Raw genomic sequence first — 17,798 nt, forward strand, 5'->3', positions numbered from 1 at the left:
CACCCCATATCTCCCCCCCCCCCCCCCCCCCCCCCCCCCCCCCCCCCCCCCCACCCCAAAAAAAAAAAAAAAAAAAAAAAAAAAAAAAAAAAAAAAAAAAAAAAAGCGGTCCAATTTTTTTTTTTTCGTCTTCCTTCTTCGCGTTTCTCGTTTCTGCTTTAACCCCCTTTTGGCGTTACTTTGCCCCTTTCCCTGAGACACGTAGGATTGAGTCTGACCCGTCTTAGTAGAGAGGCCACGTGGAAGCTGAGTAAGAATGCAAGTAAAGTAAGAAATTTTTTTTTCCCGGGGCCTACCTATACTTCAACGGCCGAAAGAAGAGACATGGTGCGACCAGTCTTTGTATTGATGAATTCATTACTAAATTCAAATCATCTATGTAAGCGTAGGTAGAGTCTGGCCAGAACGGGGAGCGAAAGAAAAAAAAAGTAGGTAGTCGGTCTAGCATGCTGCCGATCATAGAATACATACTTAGAGGAAGGTATATGTCGACGTACTACTACTTAATTTACTATTGCTAGGTCCAGTTTTACGCTGTGTAGTCAGATCTACGTGATACAGAATCTGCGCAGGCTACGGTCCCGTCAGCCTAGATCCCAGGCTGCATATCCATCCACGTTGATATTAGCCGCCATACCCGACCGTTCGGACACAAGTCTTTTTTCATACACGTCAACGCAAGACTTTTTGACTGTGGCATAACACGTAGTTATCGAGAGTCATGTTACTCAAAATGCACGCCTTCGTCCGTACCCAGCAACGGACCGCGCGTCGTACAGGGCGTTTGTTGGAGGAGTGCCGTTGGCACAAGAGATGCGCTGCAGTATTAAATCGGCGCTTAGTCTGTTACACCGGTAGGATCCGAAACTAATCTGAACCATGCTCAATCTGGTGCAAAGTCGCGTGGGCTAGATTGAGACATGAGAAGATCACACCGCTGATATTCCTTTCGAGGCCTTGAGGGGAGAAGAAAAAAGGACAATGCAGCTCGAGGATCTCGACCGCTGGCCTAAGCTAGGTATGGCTGCTGTTTTGCGGAGGATCCCCCAGATAGACGAGTGCTGCGGACCGCACTGTACAATGAATGGCACCACTAATGAATGTCATCACCCCAGGTTACACCGTAAAGACTGGGTTAGATATACCGGTATATATATATATATATATATACCTACTATACGCAACTAGTATAACTCCAATGCGAGAATCGGCGTGTTGCGGCGGCGACAGGCTAGTGGCACATCTCGCTCGATGGGAGTGGGTTTACCGGTTTATACAAGCAGCATGCAGGTCATGCGATTCGTGGCACAATGTTCCTCGACGGCAACCTCCTATAGAGGTGATCAGTATGCACATGGCATCTTGTTATAGGACATGAATGCACTTTCCGCAGTCAGAATTAGTATGATGCGCTTCCGGAACCATCCGGAAGCGCACCCTGTTAGCATCCCATTCCGTGAGCATTACGGCAGTAATACAAACATTTGCGTAGGGCTGAAGAGAGTCGGAAAGTCGTGTAACAGAAAGACATTTCACGACGCATGTCAGAGTAGCAGCCAACGTTGCCAAGATATTGCGAGAGATGGAAACAATGGTGAGTGGCGGATAGGCGTGGTTGGAGAGGGGTCGATAACGGCACCGGTCTGACACAATCGCGGGACGTAATACATGGCAGAAGAGAATATGGAGACATTTAGTCTGTTCCGGGTTCGCGATAGGTGGCTTGAGATGCAGGAGTATTGAACTAAGTGACTGCTTTAAAGGTAGGTCTTTGCGAGATTGCATCAGGGATCGGCCACTTTCGTCTAAGTACTCTGACTATCGACTCGAATGCTTCACCGACATCTAAGCCACCTATTAATGAGTGAATAAATGGGACGCAGGTGCCAATGCTGTTCCATCGGCGACAGGGATGAGCGGGTAGTTTAGTGGCATCGGCTTAACTTGCTCTAACTCAACAGGCGAAGCCAGAAGTGAGTGAATGGGCCCCAAAGTAGACCAGAGAATTTGCATTAGGATCTCGGCTATCTTGGGTTCATACAATATGCCGGGTACTATTGTATCTTGATGAGTTGTGGTTCGAGGACCAGTCAAATGCTCAGCGAATCACCAGGTCTAACGTCCTACATGCATGATTGGGTCCAATGGTTCTGGGCGTGCCCCCCCTATACGATAACAGGAACGATCTATGTAAAGTAGGTATCAGGTATAGTAAGGATCAGAATCGTCCAAGGGATAGCTGTTCGAAAGTATGACATTCATATTCTCAGCTAGCCGCCCTCGAAGGCTGGCTGCTGCAGGAGGGCCAAGACATCACCTAGAAATGTAGCCCGCGCCTTGCTTGACCGGCCAATCTGCATAATGAGCGTCAGTGACGATATCATTGTTCCGACTCCACTAGTTGAATGCAGATAGACAATGCAGCGGGCATAAGAGAGAGGTGAGTGCCATCGACCGAGGCAGCGGATGTATCCTGGCAGCTGAATAAAGGCGCAATTTGTGCATTAAACAGAGAGTTACTCCGAGACTGATAGGCAGATGTATGTCACGTCCGCGAGGCTTCTCGGGTCCGAGGTTCGGCTACGGTGCACTTCGCTTTGCTTGGCACAATGCTCAGTGACCAACATCTGACATCTGCTTTGGTAGGTTGGAACGAGAGAATCGGCATCGAGGGCTAGTGGCGATGTGTGATGTGTGATGTTTTGGCAGCATGCCACCCTGCTCAGCTCCTTCAGGGAGAGACGCGCAATCAGCGTAAAGACGTTTCTCGTTCACCAAACCTGCCTACAGTACACTACTTATATGTCCATTCACTGGCCATGACCTCAAAACAGCTAGTTAACAACAGTCAACTGAAGATCCACAAAAGCTTAATCAGACAACGCCAACCGTAGCACGCGGGCGGTCGTTCACTGTCGCAGGGTGTCGATCGTAGCCATGTACATACATACAGCTGTACTCCATGTTGTGACACAATTGGTTCATCTACTTGTAGCCTGTGTGCATGCTTCAAAACAGGAGGCCATGCGGCAAGAAGGATACGGAATGGTCGGGCGGCTGAATTGGAGATGCAGCGTACGATCAACCGTGGGGGCTAGATCGGGTTCTCGAAACAACGCCAGCTCGGTGAGCGACGCGCTGATGGCTTGCGGAGCAAAGCTGCCTACACTACCCACTACCTACCTCACAGTAGCTCAGCCGGCAGGCATTGCTAGAGGTTGGGGGCCTCGGCTTTGAAGTGTGCCAGTACGGTATCCTGGTGCCGCGTACAGTTGCTGCGCGGCTTTGGCCGGCAATGTATGGCATTTTCCGCCCAGGAGCCAGTCCATACCCACACAGAATGGCTATCTACGAAGTAGGTAGGTAGGTAGGTAGGTAGGTAGGTAAACCGTCCTTGGCTACGATAGTACGCGTCATGAGCATTGCCAGTTCAGCCGGGGGTTGCTGTCAAGTAAGTAGCATGATTGCACCTGTATAGGACTATTTTGCATCCTAGGTACGTCAGGTGAACCGGCGACCTGGCCGCCACGCTCGCTATGTCGGAGTCCTGCTGCATGTACAAGTAGACAGCTCTAGTGTGCCAAAGAATTGGTGTACTAAGATCGAGTAGGTACTAGATAAGAACTACCTTAGAACAAGTAAGCCTAAAGTGAGTGTCTGTGTAGGCAACCATACTGTACATGTACAGATGGCCCAATCTATCTTTGTGATGAGGATCTGTGAGGGTGAGGCTGTGATTTTTTATTTTTTTTTATTTTATCTGGGACTGATGCCTGCTAGTCTACGGTACCTCCTGGGTGGTGATGACGACAAAGGGCACTTACACTTGCTTAGTACAACCAACTAAGGTGCCATGATGGGCGAGACCAGGACGATCAAAGGACTCGGCGGTGTTTCAGGATATCGAAATAACGGACGACATGATTGGACAACCCGAATTAATTTTACTGAAAAGAAAGGCCAATCAATCGGCACGCTGCGGGCCGGGGACTGGTTGCATCGATATTCAACGGTGAAGAAGAAGAAAAGACGCAGGGATAGGGATGCTCAACTGCATTTCCTGCGACGATTTACATTACCCACCCACTGTGCCTGCCTACATATAAGTATGTGTATATACTTATGTACTTGGTTTTCATGTATTCGCTGAAAGAGTGGTACAACCAAGCCGTTGCTGACAAGAGCATCGCAACCCCTCAAACACGCCACTTACGTGTAGATACATACCTAGTACCTGTGCAAGTAGTACATACCGGTATATAGGCACATCAGGTACATGTGTCACAGGTAGTTGTTGGAGATATGCATATATACTTGATTAGTACTGTAGGTATTGAGCAAATTGCTGGGCCATGATGAGCTGCCTCCGTGATGTAGCCAAGTACCAATATTTACACGGTGGTATTATTTGTCCGCACTATGTAGATGCAGTGTTTTGCATATGTAAGCTCTTACTACATGTGGCATTGCTATTCAAATAAGATTGAATGAGGTATGTAGAGAAGGACGAGAGAGAGAGAGAGAGAAATGAAGTACTATAGGTAAGAAAACACAGGACAGGGAAAAGGGCCGATATTTCGGTAAAAAAGTTACTTTCCTGGCGCGAATTGGGTAATTGGGCCGGTGGGAGAAAAGGGTGTTTCTGCAAGCCTCTCCGCGCTCTTACATAAGTACCTACCTACCTACATATACATCCTCACACCATTCATCATGAACATCATCATCATCATCACACAATGAATGTCCTCCGTGTCATCTACGGGTAGCCAGCGAGCGAAGAGATTGAATGTGCACCCTACTGTATCTATCCACTTTACCAGGGTACACTTCTCAAACAGACGCACAAGCCTGTCTAATCTCCCATTACCCGTGCAGACCCGTCATCCCCCATCCCCCCCAATCGATTCATGTCAAGGCGAGTGAGGGTGAATGAGACCGGCCTCGCCGCAATCTTTGGTTATCTTGGTGTCTTGCCAACTCGGCCGTTATTCCGGTGTTCCGTTTCCTCGGCTGCCGTCTGTTCCACTGCCCCACGCAACCGTTTGCGTGCCCCGTTCCTACTTAGACTCAATGTGGGGGAGCGGAGAGTCGCCGGTCCTTTTTCTGTCCTTACATAGGTAGTAGATCTACGTGTATCCAGTGTACCTATTCTACAGCCGAGAGATTGTGGTCAGTTGCCTACGTTTCATCCATTGACGTGGTGATGAGATTAAGTAAGTAAGTAGGTAGGTAGGTAGGTAGGTAAGGTCTGGCAAGATCTGGCAAGGTACTGTAGTAGTAGTAGACTGCGTTGGTACGTTTGTTTGCTCTGCTTGACGTGCTGTCGATCCTCTGTCAGGGGAATTAAGGGTTGCGCATGTTAGTGTAGTTAGTCCCATGCGTTTGGGGCCAAGGATGGCCTCTTACTATTACCAGATACTACCTACTGTTCGGTAAATTGCAAGATAGATAGATACCTAGGTATGCAGGATCGTTCGTCATGTCGCGCCCCTGACAACGGCCTGACTAGCAACTTGTTCTTTGTCACCCAAATGTACGGCGGGTATGTAAGGAGAGCTGGCTGCATCGTGTGCTGTATGTCGGCAGTGTATATAGTGGCGTCTTACGCACACCACTGCCCAGAGCGCTGCCCACCTCTTGATATAGGTATGTCGACAGGTAAATATGTGATTACTCACTTCCTACCTCTAGTCCATGAGCTAGCTATCTTTGTAAGAGTGTCGGGGGTGCGACATATACTACTTACTTAATATGTACCTATACATACATGTATGTATGTATGTGTATTTCGATTTGAATCGAGGAGGTGTTACCAAACTCCCGGTAACTGTTAGTCAACCTCGGAAGGCAATGAGCGGCAAATAGGGTAGATGTACAGTGCTGTTGACAGTGCATTCGCATCTAAAGCCATCTGACATTATCAGTGACATACCTACACTTCCCGTCACCATACTACCGTACCGTACAGTAGACTGCATGTACCGGAGGCTAGGTACTTGCTGTATAGGTATTCTGATGCTAGGTCGGAGGTACATCTACGTAGACAGCCAGTTTATGTACCTCCCAGGTACTTGAAACAAACGGGTTGATAAACAGGGGTCTGACTCCACTATAACGAATTAGAAGCGGCTTTTTTTCTCTCCCTCCCCAGGGAAGTAAAGTTGTCGTTCGGCTCTGCTTTCTTTCACGCTAGGTACTTACCTAACTACCCCCTTCTCTATTTTAGTGTTTCTAGTTCCCGCTGTGGGACTCTTCCTGAGGCTGGCTGGGCAGATGCACTACCACAGCACCACCACCATACTTACCACAAGATGAGCGAAGACCATCTCCGTCCCTAGGTATGCTCAGTTTAACTAACCAGTGAATCTTAATTTGCATGTCCATCACCCACACTTTGGTTGCTGCCGGTACCGCCTGCACCTGCCATGCAAATAAGTTGCGGCCCACTGCTACTATATGGTGCCAATCGCAATCATTTCGAAGACCCTGTTGCAATTGCGAGAGTAAAGAACTATGCTAACTAACATAGCAAGGAGAATTTGAGCATCCATCCCGCAAGGTGCCGTGTATTTGGGCTCGCCTGCCAGACTTACCACTCCTTTGACTCCTGACTCAAGAGGTTGTTGGCCCTTGGAGCTTCCGGCAATCAACTGGCTCTTGCTACCTTGCCGAAGGCTCGCAAACAACTATCCCACCCAACCATCCCCAAACTAAAAATCAAAACGAACATGGCGACTTGTAACGAGCTGTTCTCACAGGGAGCAGGTAGGGCAACAAGTAAATCATCCGCCGCCGCCGCCTCCCGAATCGAGGCGGAAAGAAGATAGGAAAATAATCGAAATGTCGAGATGTCGAAATGTCAAAAAGTGTCATGCTGCCGGCAGATCCATCCGTCTTTGCCAAACGCCACCCATGAATGTTCCCCCACCTGACGCTCGCCTAGGCATGAGGACGCGGGACCAGAATGAGCATCTCTAGTCACCGCTCCCACAAGAACTGTTCCATGATAAAAACATCCGTGTCCGGGTATCCTAGCCGTACTCCACAATCCCATTTCTCGCACTCTTTCGTGAACCTCGTTTGTTTAGTATACCGAAACCATTACAGAAATAATGCCATGTCAGTTTCGCCGTATGCTTCACACATTGTATGTAGAGAAAAACCCATGCAGCTTAAAAAACTCCAGACCTCAGATCTTTCCGTGTTCGTTTCCGTACGCCGTCGTAGCCAGCTCCAACAGCTGGGTTGAGTTCAAATGAAACGAATTACAAAATACTTTTCCTCTCTCTGATGCGGCCGTCTGAATGCAAAAGTAGAGGCGCGAAGCCACGTCACCATAAATCCACATGGCGCCGTACACAGCTCGAGTCATCTCTTTTTTTTCCGCGTATAAATTGGCAGCGCTCGAAAGACCCGTCACCCAGACTGAGAAAGAGGTGTAGGGTATACGCCGGCCGACGTTGGTCTGCCCTCAAACCGGTTGCCATTTCTAGGGTAGTACGCAGGACCGGCCTGATATAGGATGCTTGGAAGGGTATTGTCGTACTCATGCTTCACTTTCGACATTGCTGAATCGACAGCAGCAGTTGTTGCAGACATCATGGTATCTGGCTCATGGCGATGGGGAAACATTTCAATGCCGTGGCGGGGCTCAACCCCCTCATATATCGTCGAAGGGTAATACTGATACTCCTTAGCTGTATCGATAGCTTTGGCCTCATCTGCAGGAATCATTGGTTCCAACCCGATATCAGGATGGCGAGTTGTGCCATAGTGCCCGGACCGGGGCTCGTAGCTTGTTTGGTACGCGCTGGAAAGCAGATTGGAAGAGCCAGTCCCATAGTCACCTGGAAGTACCTGGGAGCTTGAATAACTCCCCATGCCACTCGACCCGCCTGGACCACTACTTGTACTGCCCCTTCTCTCCGTTTGATAGTGTCCTGGAGAACGACCGCGAACAATCATCTTTGCTGATTTTCGTTCTGCTATTTTGATATATCCCTCGCCCGGGTTCTGCGAGCCCACGTCAACGTAAAGTTCAACCAGCAAGTGATAATACTGTTGTGCGGCTCTTCGCTTGCCATTATTCGCTGTAGCCTGTTTGAATTGGATTCGTTCAAACGTATGTTCCGTCGCATAGGGCCCTTGTCCAGTTTGCCCATACCCACTCTCATAGATTGCCCTGGAGCTACCTGCCATAGAATGATCCGAGTACATGCCCAACGGGTTCGGCGCTTGCTGATGAGGCTTGGGTAACATTTTCACTTTCTCTGGCTTTGCCGTTGGGCCTTTATCTCTCTTGGGCGTGTGTTGCACGAGATCGATATTCTGAGAGTCGCTTTCGGCTACCATAGCCGAGATACTCATCGCAAACCCGAACACTTGATAGGAGGTAGTAGATCCATTTGCAATAAATTGCATATTGGCGTTAGGGTAGTGGGGAGTCAGGCCATAGGAGCAGACGCACGAGAAGTAATTTCGACGGTAGCAGGTCCATTCTCCATCCGAGAGAAAGAATCCCTTGTCAATAATGGCTTGGATGTCAACTTTGATGGGTGAGCCGGCTCCGGCTGTTGCGTCCCCATATACCAAAGCGCCGTGGGTAACTACAGGCGAGAATGGAGGAGTGTTTCCCGCCTGATTCTTGCCATATGGATGAGCTCCCTCCATCCTTACCGGGCTGGTGTACCCAATACTTGGGCTAGGTGTTGGCGAGAGGGGATGGCGTCGCAGCGGAGTCGCGAACGAAGGAGATCTAGATATGTGGTCCGTCGTCCTTATAAACGACGGTCGCGCCCCTCCGTAGACGTCTCTGGTATATCCTGGATTGGGCAACGCAGTGACGCGAGGGGCATGTGCCATACCCGTAGCAGAGGTGCTGTTGCTAGCTTGGTGAGCATGATGAAGACTGAAGAGGTACGCGTTTGTACGCGCTGGTATGCTTGAAACAAAAGATCACAGTAGTCATTACTTACTTAGAGCCTAGACGGGATCTAGGATCAACCGCACCAGCGGGGAACAGCTGTGAAGCCGGAGGAGGATAGTAATGCCCAGTGTCCGGAGAATATCCTGCGGTGTTGTTAAGTAGAGGCGCTGGGAAACCGCTCAATACCGAAGACGACTGAGACTGGGTGTCCAAGCTGAGCGACGTGATGGAAGGCTCTTGGTTGTATCTAACCGCAGACGGATCAGCAGGGGCCCGCGAAGAGGTGAAAGAAAGCTCGTGTGCAGCCCGAGGCAGCTTGCGCAACTGCACTCCTACACAACGCACAACACACAACACAACACAATGCCAACTGTCTAAGTGTGACGGAGCAGTAGTGATACTAACAGCAGTTGCCGTCATACAAGGGAAACAGGATGGCGGGTCAGGTCGGGAACAGCCAGTAACAAGTACACGCCCCTAATCCACCACCCATAGTCCGGAGTCCAGAGTCTAAAGCTCTTGAGCCCAGCCAGCGTCCAGGGCCCAGAGGCCAGCAAGGGCCGGGACAGCCACAACGACGACTTTTAATTGTGTTGCAGCATTTGCCCCGGTAAGGGCAGCCACACCCTTGCTCCTTGTCGCCGCGCAGTAGCAGCACCACCAACTATAGCAGTATATTGTGGCCAACGAGTACCAACGAGAATCAAAAGGAAAAGGGTACGGGAAGTGCCTAATCGGTACAACACAATGTGTGCCCAATTTGCAAGCAAACTCGGCCAGTACACGACAAGGCAGGAGACTATACAAACTTTTTGTACATGGATGAAGAGAATTGGCCCAGTGACTACAGGAATGTTTCTTTTCTTGGTGTTCTTTCTGCCTTCCCTTTGAGCATGAAGAAAAATACAGCAATTCACAACAAATTAGAGAGATTACTTACCGCATGTCAGCTACAGCCGGAATATCAAGATATGATTCTAGCCCGTTGCAAGTGGGCGGCGAAGGCTCGAAGTCCTGTTGGAGGCGCAAATAGATATCGTCAGTTCATGGCACAGGCTTGGAGATAGCAAAAATAAAAACCAAAAGCTACTACAATGTTCCAGTGACAAGTAATAGCAAGGACGGTGCTGGCGTTTTGCGTCGAGGAAGTAAATAGACGAAGGGGCGCTGATGCTAGCTAGGAGTACTGTCTTCCGTAGATTTTGGTTCTAATCGCTGGCACTGTCAACGCTTCTGTTTCCCCGTCTTCCCCGTGCAAGCTGCAACCTCAGCCAGGCTACGGCATTGGTGGCCGGGAAAGGGGAGATTTAGCAGCCCGTAGAACCTGGACCTGCAAAGGCTAGAGTCAGACAAAGGTCAGCAGTCGTTCGTCCGGACGAATTGAGGGACATGTGGTGGTGATGTACGCCGTGGTTATGCCTGGTGTGTAAGTAGTTTAGGAGGTATGTATGTATGTAAGTAAGTCTGTATGTCTGTCTGCCAGACGGGAGGAAAAACCTTGAAGTGTGTGCAAGGAGGTGCAAGGAGTGCAAGGAGGACAGAGAGGAGCATAGGACGGGCATCCCAGGGACTAGGGTCTAAGTTGAAAATCAGCAGCAGGGTGGAATTGAACGGCACATATGTCAACGGAATGTAACAAGTACAAATTTAGCGGCACCACCAACCAGCACCGGCGAATGGGTGAATGAGATGACAAGCCAGCGAGTGTTTGTGCTTTTGTGCTGGTGGATGCCTCCCCTTCGTCTCGGTTCCCAAAGCAATGGCAACGGGTAGATCGAGGCAGCAGACGTACATGCTTAGTATGGTACTTGGTGTAGGAGAGGTACTGGGGTACGGACGAGGACGAGGACGAGGACGAGGTAGAGGGAGAGGTAGAGGCAGAGTACATAGGTACATAGTGGTTGGTGCTTGTGGTACCTAGTACTATCATGGATGCCAGTAGGGAGCCACCGCCCAGAGGCAGAGACTAAGGCAGAGACTGAGGCAGTGGCAGCGGGAACGAGGCAGGCAGTGTGCTGCAGCAGCACAAAGTACGTAGTGCGCAGCGTGCAGCTTGCAGAGTGCAGTGAGCGAGAGGAACTCGGCGAGTGAAAGGTACATGGCCGGTACAAGACGTTGTGACACAGCATTAAGCATGGCGGCGCAGCCCACGCGATTCTGGGTATGGGAGAGGAGAGTGGAGGGCCAGGAAATGGAGAATTCGCGCGCCGGGAGAGCCCCCAGGCCCCGAGCGGGTACATATATATACATATGCCTATACGGGACGCCGGAGCAGCAGGTACTATAGGCAGGCCGTCTACTCGGACGAGGTGTACAGCAGTGGCACCGTACATGTACCGGTACAAGGCATGGAGTGTAGGTACTTGCGGGATGAGTATATGCTATGTATGTAGGTAAGCAGCCAGGAGGAACGCCATTCTCGATTGCAGCACCGAGAGGCAGGTACGCTTGTGTGTTAGCTCCCCTAGGCGTGCATGGGGGAGGTCCTGGGAGATCCTGGGAGGTCTCCACTCAGGGCAAGCCTCATACAGTACGCGCGAGAGACGAAGAGAGTGAGAGTGAGAGTGAGCGTGAGGTGAGCGTGAGATTACGAGAGGTAGCAGAGGCGGGACAGGAGGGAAGCGGGCCGCTTGGAATGCAATACTAGGTACAGGCTCTGTACAGAGGCAGCAGCAGGCTGGTGCTGCTGACTGACTACCTGCTAGGCCAGGGAAAGGGAAATTGAAACATGGGGAAGTGGTATCCAGGCAAAGAAACCATGCTACACTACAGATAGCTAGATATGTGTGTGAGTGTACATGGCTGGATGTACGGCTGTGACCCATGCTGTAGCGCGGCCGTATACTGTAGGTACTGGGTGTGTGTGTGGTCTATGTCTGTATCTCTGTAAGGCAAAATAGTGCAGGCATGGATGCGAGGGTAGTGTGATGGAGAGGAAAAGACAACTTGGCATATAACGTCTGGTGATACATGATGTAAGTCTTGGAAGTCGGTTTGTTCACAAGGGGCCGGTGAAAAAAAGACAGTGACTCGAGCTGTCTGATAAGGGGGGATTCGCTATCGCTCTCTCGCCCTCTTAATTGAACATTCATAAAACGTGCGCAACGCTGGTTCTGCTACCTTGGGCTTCGGCCGTTTCGTCCGTTCCTCAAAGAGGGGAGAGACAGACAGAGCGAACGCGCGCGTCAAACTCGATGGCTTAAAAAAAAAAAAAAAAGAGCCAAAAGAAATGTGACAACACCGGTGTCGAAAAGCATCACGGCGTGGCGAATAAGAGCTACGTAGCTCCAGACCCTTCAAGAGGTGGGTGCCTGGTGCTGTAGATACACCCTGCAGCCCCAAGGTTGTGCGAAATGTAGATAAATGTAGATGGGTTCCATAGATGGCACCCAGTGCATGGAAACTCGACAGGGGAGCAGGTGTTTAGTGGTAATGGGGAGTTCGACGGGAAAAGAAAGCAAACCCAACTTATCACACTCACATTTGGCTAATTGTTTGGTCGACATTACGCACTCTGGCGGTTGTTGCAGCTGTAGTCGAAGTTGATGCCGACTGCCAATCTGAAGGATGTGCTCGGCTCTGTAGACGGCTGTTGGATCCTGACATCTGAATTCTGTGTCTGCTTGTAGTTTTCGCTGCTACCGCGCTTCCCTTTCAGCATCACCGGTGCGTCTCTTGGCTCCAATTGGCTGCCGATTAATTAAAGATGCCTGCGTCCTTGCAGACCGGTTGGGCGAAACTGCCACTCCACCTTCTGGCTACAGTAAAGACAATCTCACCCGGAAATGGAGAACTCTACTGTAGTATCGCTAGGTAGAATAGCTACAAGGTGAAAAGAGCATCGAGGAGTAGAATGAACCAGAAAGGAAAAGAGGGGAAAAAGTAAAAGAAAATATAAAAAAAAACGGCAAGAGTAAGTGCAGATAAACTACAGAGTTTTGTCAAAGTAGAAAGTATATATACCTTGTTATCGAGGGGTTGAGGATTCATTCGGTGAGCCTCTGGTCCGGGTGGCCAGAGCTGCACCTCAGTCTCGCTCGGCGTTGGATGTATGAGCAGGCGTGACAACGGTGCCGAGGATGATGCGTCAATCGAGGCTGTGTTGGATAACAACGGTTGTTGATACCGTTTCTTCTAGATGAGCATCATGGTCAGCTTCGACTCCAGTTGCAGATTCAGCCATCAGCTCAGCGCCTGTTTTTACATCGGCTGTTTCGGCTGTCTTTCCAAGTAATAAACGGTTATCTTGACGTGAAAGTGGTATGGGATATATGCCTAGGCCAATGCTTATCCGCTTACTAGACTGCCCACGAACCCAGCTCATCGTAAAATACGTCGAGTGCGATTTATGAGCCAAGCATGCACCATGATCCTAAGAAACCGCTAATCGGTAGCCATGACCCAAAAACCAGCCCTATGGAGACGGGGACATGGGGGGTATGTGTTGTGGTGTATGGGGGGGTGTGAACGGGTGGGAGAGGCTAGGGACCAGATCGGATTTTGCAGGTGCCGCGGCAGGGTATGGAGACAGGGAATAGGATTAAAGGAAGTCGATGGAACAGATCCAAGTCCTCCCGAGAAATAGGATGATGAAGAGAAACCCATTTGGGTGCAAAAGTGTGAAGATGCTGTTGAAAGATATCCAGCGGCGATGACAGCAACAGATAGAGAGAGTAGTGGTTAGACATGCGGAGGAGACTCGGCCAAGGCAAGCTCAGGGGTTACACCGACCTTAGAGGATTCGGAATCAGAGTCTGTTGTTACTGTCACCATTACAGACGTGGGTGCCAAGAAGGCGATCTCCAATTGCACTGTCACATAAGCCCCTGGTGATTCTCTGACCAATTCAATCTCACCGTTAGCTCGCAGTCCCAATCAACACTGTAGAGTCCACGCCACTGACACCAGTGGCACAGAGTATGGGTAGAGGGATTCAAGAACGGCCTGTGCAGGCGAACACTAGGTAATACGGCCGAGACCAGCAACTTTTGACGTCGCCCTTTCCCCACGAGGTGAGCGATGAAGACGGCCGCGGCGACGAGCATGGTGCCGGAAGCAGGCCGGACACGGCGCTAATCGGCACGAGCAACGTCCGAACAACTGCTCGGCCGTCGATGTGCTCGACGCTTCCAAGCTCGAGGAATGGCGAGGCGTGACGCCCACCCGGGTACATAAACAGCGAGGTATTCGAGCGGCACGCGGGTGAGGCTCGCATGTGCACTGTTCCGGTACCCGAGCTCTGATCGGCTGTGTGGCCTAGTCTGCTGGACCATAGTGGCGCCTGCACAACCTTCCCGATTGCAGTATACCCCCGATGTGATCCCACCCGCCCCCCATCGGAAAGGAGCCACTTACACGTAGCTCGCACCGGACAGCTTCTCTGGCTGAGCCTAGGACGTCAGTCAGCATGGCACATCAAATACGACCCCGAGCTTTTGCGGCAACTTTGGCTTTGCTAAGGGACAGTGGTTGGCCCGTGCTGCCGAGAACTACCAAGTCCCTTCTGGCTCGTTTACGATGGTGGCGGTGACCTCGCTAAACATGGCAGCATTGGCAGGCGCAACCCAACGCATTTCCACGACAGCAGCCGCACCAAATGAGCCGTACTAGATGCATTGCTGTGGTTGCCACCAGAGCACCCGCATTCATGCGTAATTGGATAGGGGTGGGAAACGTACTGTTACCTTTATCAATCCACTCAGCAAGCTGGGTTTCAGGTTGTCTCCTAGCACAGGCTTTCGGTTCTACTAGAACCACCTCAAGGTCGCGAACAAACACTACAAGGTCCAAGACAAGTAGCTCTGGTATGGTGACATTGGCGTAGAGAAGCCTGCTTTCGTAATATTGTAGCGACCGCAGCTTGGTCAAGTAACGGAAAGGTTTCAGTAGTTGATCGCTTGGCGGGTGGTAAAGGTCCAGTGCGATGAGTTTAGAAAGAGCTCTATATATCCCTAATAAGAAGAGAGGTAAACGGATGTCCGAAAAGTTGGTTAAGATGATAGTTGTAGGAGAAAGAGGAAAGATGGGGGCGGTTTGGTTAAGAATATGGGAGGCTTAAAAAGACAAAGGTGAGGAGTTGTACAAGCCAATACGCGCGTGAATGAGTGACGTTGGGCTCTCCTCAAACCAGGGCAATGGAGGAAAAGGTAAGGTATCGGTCAGACTCCGGAGCTTGATAGTTCGAGACTAAGATAACCAAACCTCAAAGAGTTGGGAAGAAATCATGTGAGAAAGATCTATACCTTCTCCGGCACCAGTTGTCCTTTAGTAAATAGTCTGACAGTGGTTGTGCAATCTTGGTGGTTTAAGACAGAGCTATTGGCAGTTTCCATCCTGAGAAGGCTAGAGGGCTAGACTCACACTCGGTCTATTTTATCAGAAAGAGCCCGGGCTCGCCCGATCTCTGCCGAAGAGGTCAATAAACGCTAGTATGGACCTCTCGAATTGTGGACAGGCCGTAAGAAGGGGCCTTTGCATGTACGGTTGACCGGTGTAGTCCTAAGCACCCATCAGAGGCGTCAGCTGCTCTAAGCGGGAAAAGGGTGGGCCAAATGGTAGGCAGCGTAGGTCAACAAGAGTGAATTGTAGGGCGTTACAGGAGAGAAATAAATGACCCAAAAGGTGCAGTCTCCAGCACTGACACATCACAGCCTTTATTTCGCTATAAGTCTGAGATATAGGTACAATTTATACTTATAGGAAGGTTAACTCTCTAGGTACTGGTACTAAGGTCAGCGTCCTTGTGACGGTAGGTCATCGATATTGGGCCTTGAGAGCCAAAAGATCGCAGGTGAATAATTAACTACAGCGCATATGTACTCCTCCAATGCTCCCTGGACATGCTACTCTCTTCCTCTATAGGGATCTGGCTCAGTATCACAAAAGATCCTTGTATTCTTTTTTTTTCCCCATCAATATCTGATTGGAACCATGGCCACAGGGCTCCTGCATTCTCTAGGTCGGCAGTTCTTCAGTTGTCATGATCTAGTTATAACTTTTGAGATACAAGTCGAGTACATAGGATTCGACCAAACGTAGCGTCTCGTACTAGAAGCGTCCCGGACAGGAGAGAAATCCGCGTCCAGTATGCATCAACAAGTATGCAGCTATCCTCCGCTCAGTACATCTACGAGACGCCACCTACATTCGCTGGTAGTTGGCAGGGAGCCCGCCTGGTCGAGTGTACTTCGATGGACGGATGCTTGCATATTTTGCTTACGAGTTTCCCGTCGATTTCGCGGTTCCTGCTCGTCATTCGATCAAATTTACCCCCGCTAGTCGTCATACGTCGTTTTTTTACACATCTTCCGTCTCCTCCAACAGAATCGAACCAGTTAATATTATTTTCCCCTCTCTCCAGACGCTCTCATCGACGTCTGAGAACGGCACTCTAAGGCGGCGGAGGGACAAAAAAAAACCCCCCCAAACGAGCCAATGTCTATTCTTGGCTCGACGTGTGGAGAGTTGAAGTTGAAACTAGGATGGCTCGAATAAACTCTCATGCGGAGCTAATACCTGCCCACTCTATCCAGCACGTTTCAAGTTAGATGATTGGGCACTAATGCACGCTGGAAAGTGAAAATGGTGATGCTAAAATGAACAGAATTAACTTGCCCCCTCCACCAGGGCACTCCCTGCATTTGCTTTCGGCAACGGCCGACCGAGCGCGGCAAGGCTAGTATTGATTCTCGTCTAGGACTCAGTAGGCCGGGCTAGCGAGCCGCTGGCTTGATTCCGCACGTAGTGAATGACCAGCTGCAGCCATTGATATTCGCATGTCTCAGTCTCCGATAATACTAGACTTCCCTTCGCCGTGTTCACGGCCGTCAATACGCGGAACTGGGCGTAAAACCTTCCATAGTTAATTCTACCAGAATGACACAGCGTTATCAAATCCACGTCAGACCCTAGGTAGCTTTCCTGGTGGCAAACAAACATAAATCCCGAGTGTACGGTTAGATTAAATACCAGGTGCCTTAGATGGTTAGTTAGTATCGGTCCTTCTGGAACTATGTTTGTCGAATCCGAGAGCGAACGCGGCTCGTCTACATGAGAGACTCCCGTTTACTCATGGCTAGGCCGGATTTTAGAGAGGTTGGGATGAATTCAAGGCGTTCTTAGGTTCAATGTTGGACGTCGTGATGTTTGATATTGACATCGCCAACCAATAGGACGGTCCCTATACCCGAAGCCATCGACGATGGCGTTCAGGCAGGAAATTTGGACGGGATTATAGACTGAATTAGCACATCGATCCTGCGACTCGAAAAGAACTGGTGACTACTCGATGCTATACACTTGTCATCGCTTTCATATGGATCGCAGAGTCTTTTGCACCGGTCTATTAGTCTATTTCGGCAATAAAGTCGTTTGCGCTGATCCAATGAGCTACAGCGTCCCCACATTTAGACATGTACCAAAGAGTGGAAGTCGTTGCTATGTTTCAGACCAACAGCGTCTCAGCCGTTGACGAGCCTACTCTAAGATTGACAGCACTTCAGTCTAGCCCTTCATTATTTTGTACCCTGAATGCTGCTTGTCTCAGACAGACCTTCATACTATAGTAGTCAATATCTGATTTCGTTGAGCGAGTCAAGAGTCCACCTCTCGAAGCCTCGCATGTACCGTTTACCTTCATCTGCTACGCAGGGTCCGAGTAATTACCGCCCATTGAGAAAGTTACATATCGGATCGGGCCGAAGTGTTGCGCCTGGAAAGATATCATAAAATGGCTCAGGCCAGTTACTTGTTGCTATTCAACGGCAATACATGTTCTAGCTACTGGTGATTTGTAGCACATATGGATCCCAGTTCGACGGCCAACAGCTGCCAATGAGCTAGCTTGTTTGATGGGAAAGGAATGTTCCGCGGC

The 17,798-nt window shown here is 50.0% G+C and overlaps 2 protein-coding genes across 2 annotated transcripts; both read right to left on the reverse strand.

Moving 5' to 3' along the window:
• Positions 1-7,332: 7,332 nt before the first annotated feature.
• Positions 7,333-9,854, reverse strand: F5B22DRAFT_408632 (uncharacterized protein). The gene is made up of 2 exons (XM_047971545.1): positions 8,976-9,854; positions 7,333-8,878 (listed from the first exon to the last, which is right to left on the reverse strand). The coding sequence occupies exons 1-2, from the start codon at positions 9,344-9,346 to the stop codon at positions 7,417-7,419; spliced, it is 1,833 nt and encodes a 610-aa protein (XP_047834378.1). The 5' UTR covers positions 9,347-9,854; the 3' UTR covers positions 7,333-7,416.
• A 330-nt stretch (positions 9,855-10,184) lies between these two features.
• F5B22DRAFT_408685 (uncharacterized protein) lies at positions 10,185-11,480 on the reverse strand. The gene is made up of 2 exons (XM_047971546.1): positions 10,570-11,480; positions 10,185-10,265 (listed from the first exon to the last, which is right to left on the reverse strand). Exon 1 carries the CDS (start codon positions 11,257-11,259, stop codon positions 10,723-10,725), a length of 537 nt encoding a protein of 178 aa, XP_047834379.1. The 5' UTR covers positions 11,260-11,480; the 3' UTR covers positions 10,185-10,265; positions 10,570-10,722.
• Positions 11,481-17,798: the final 6,318 nt, after the last annotated feature.

This window comes from Xylaria bambusicola (genome assembly GCF_022495145.1).
Source record: "Xylaria bambusicola strain CBS 139988 unplaced genomic scaffold F5B22scaffold_5, whole genome shotgun sequence".
Taxonomy (NCBI): Eukaryota; Fungi; Ascomycota; class Sordariomycetes; order Xylariales; family Xylariaceae; genus Xylaria; species Xylaria bambusicola.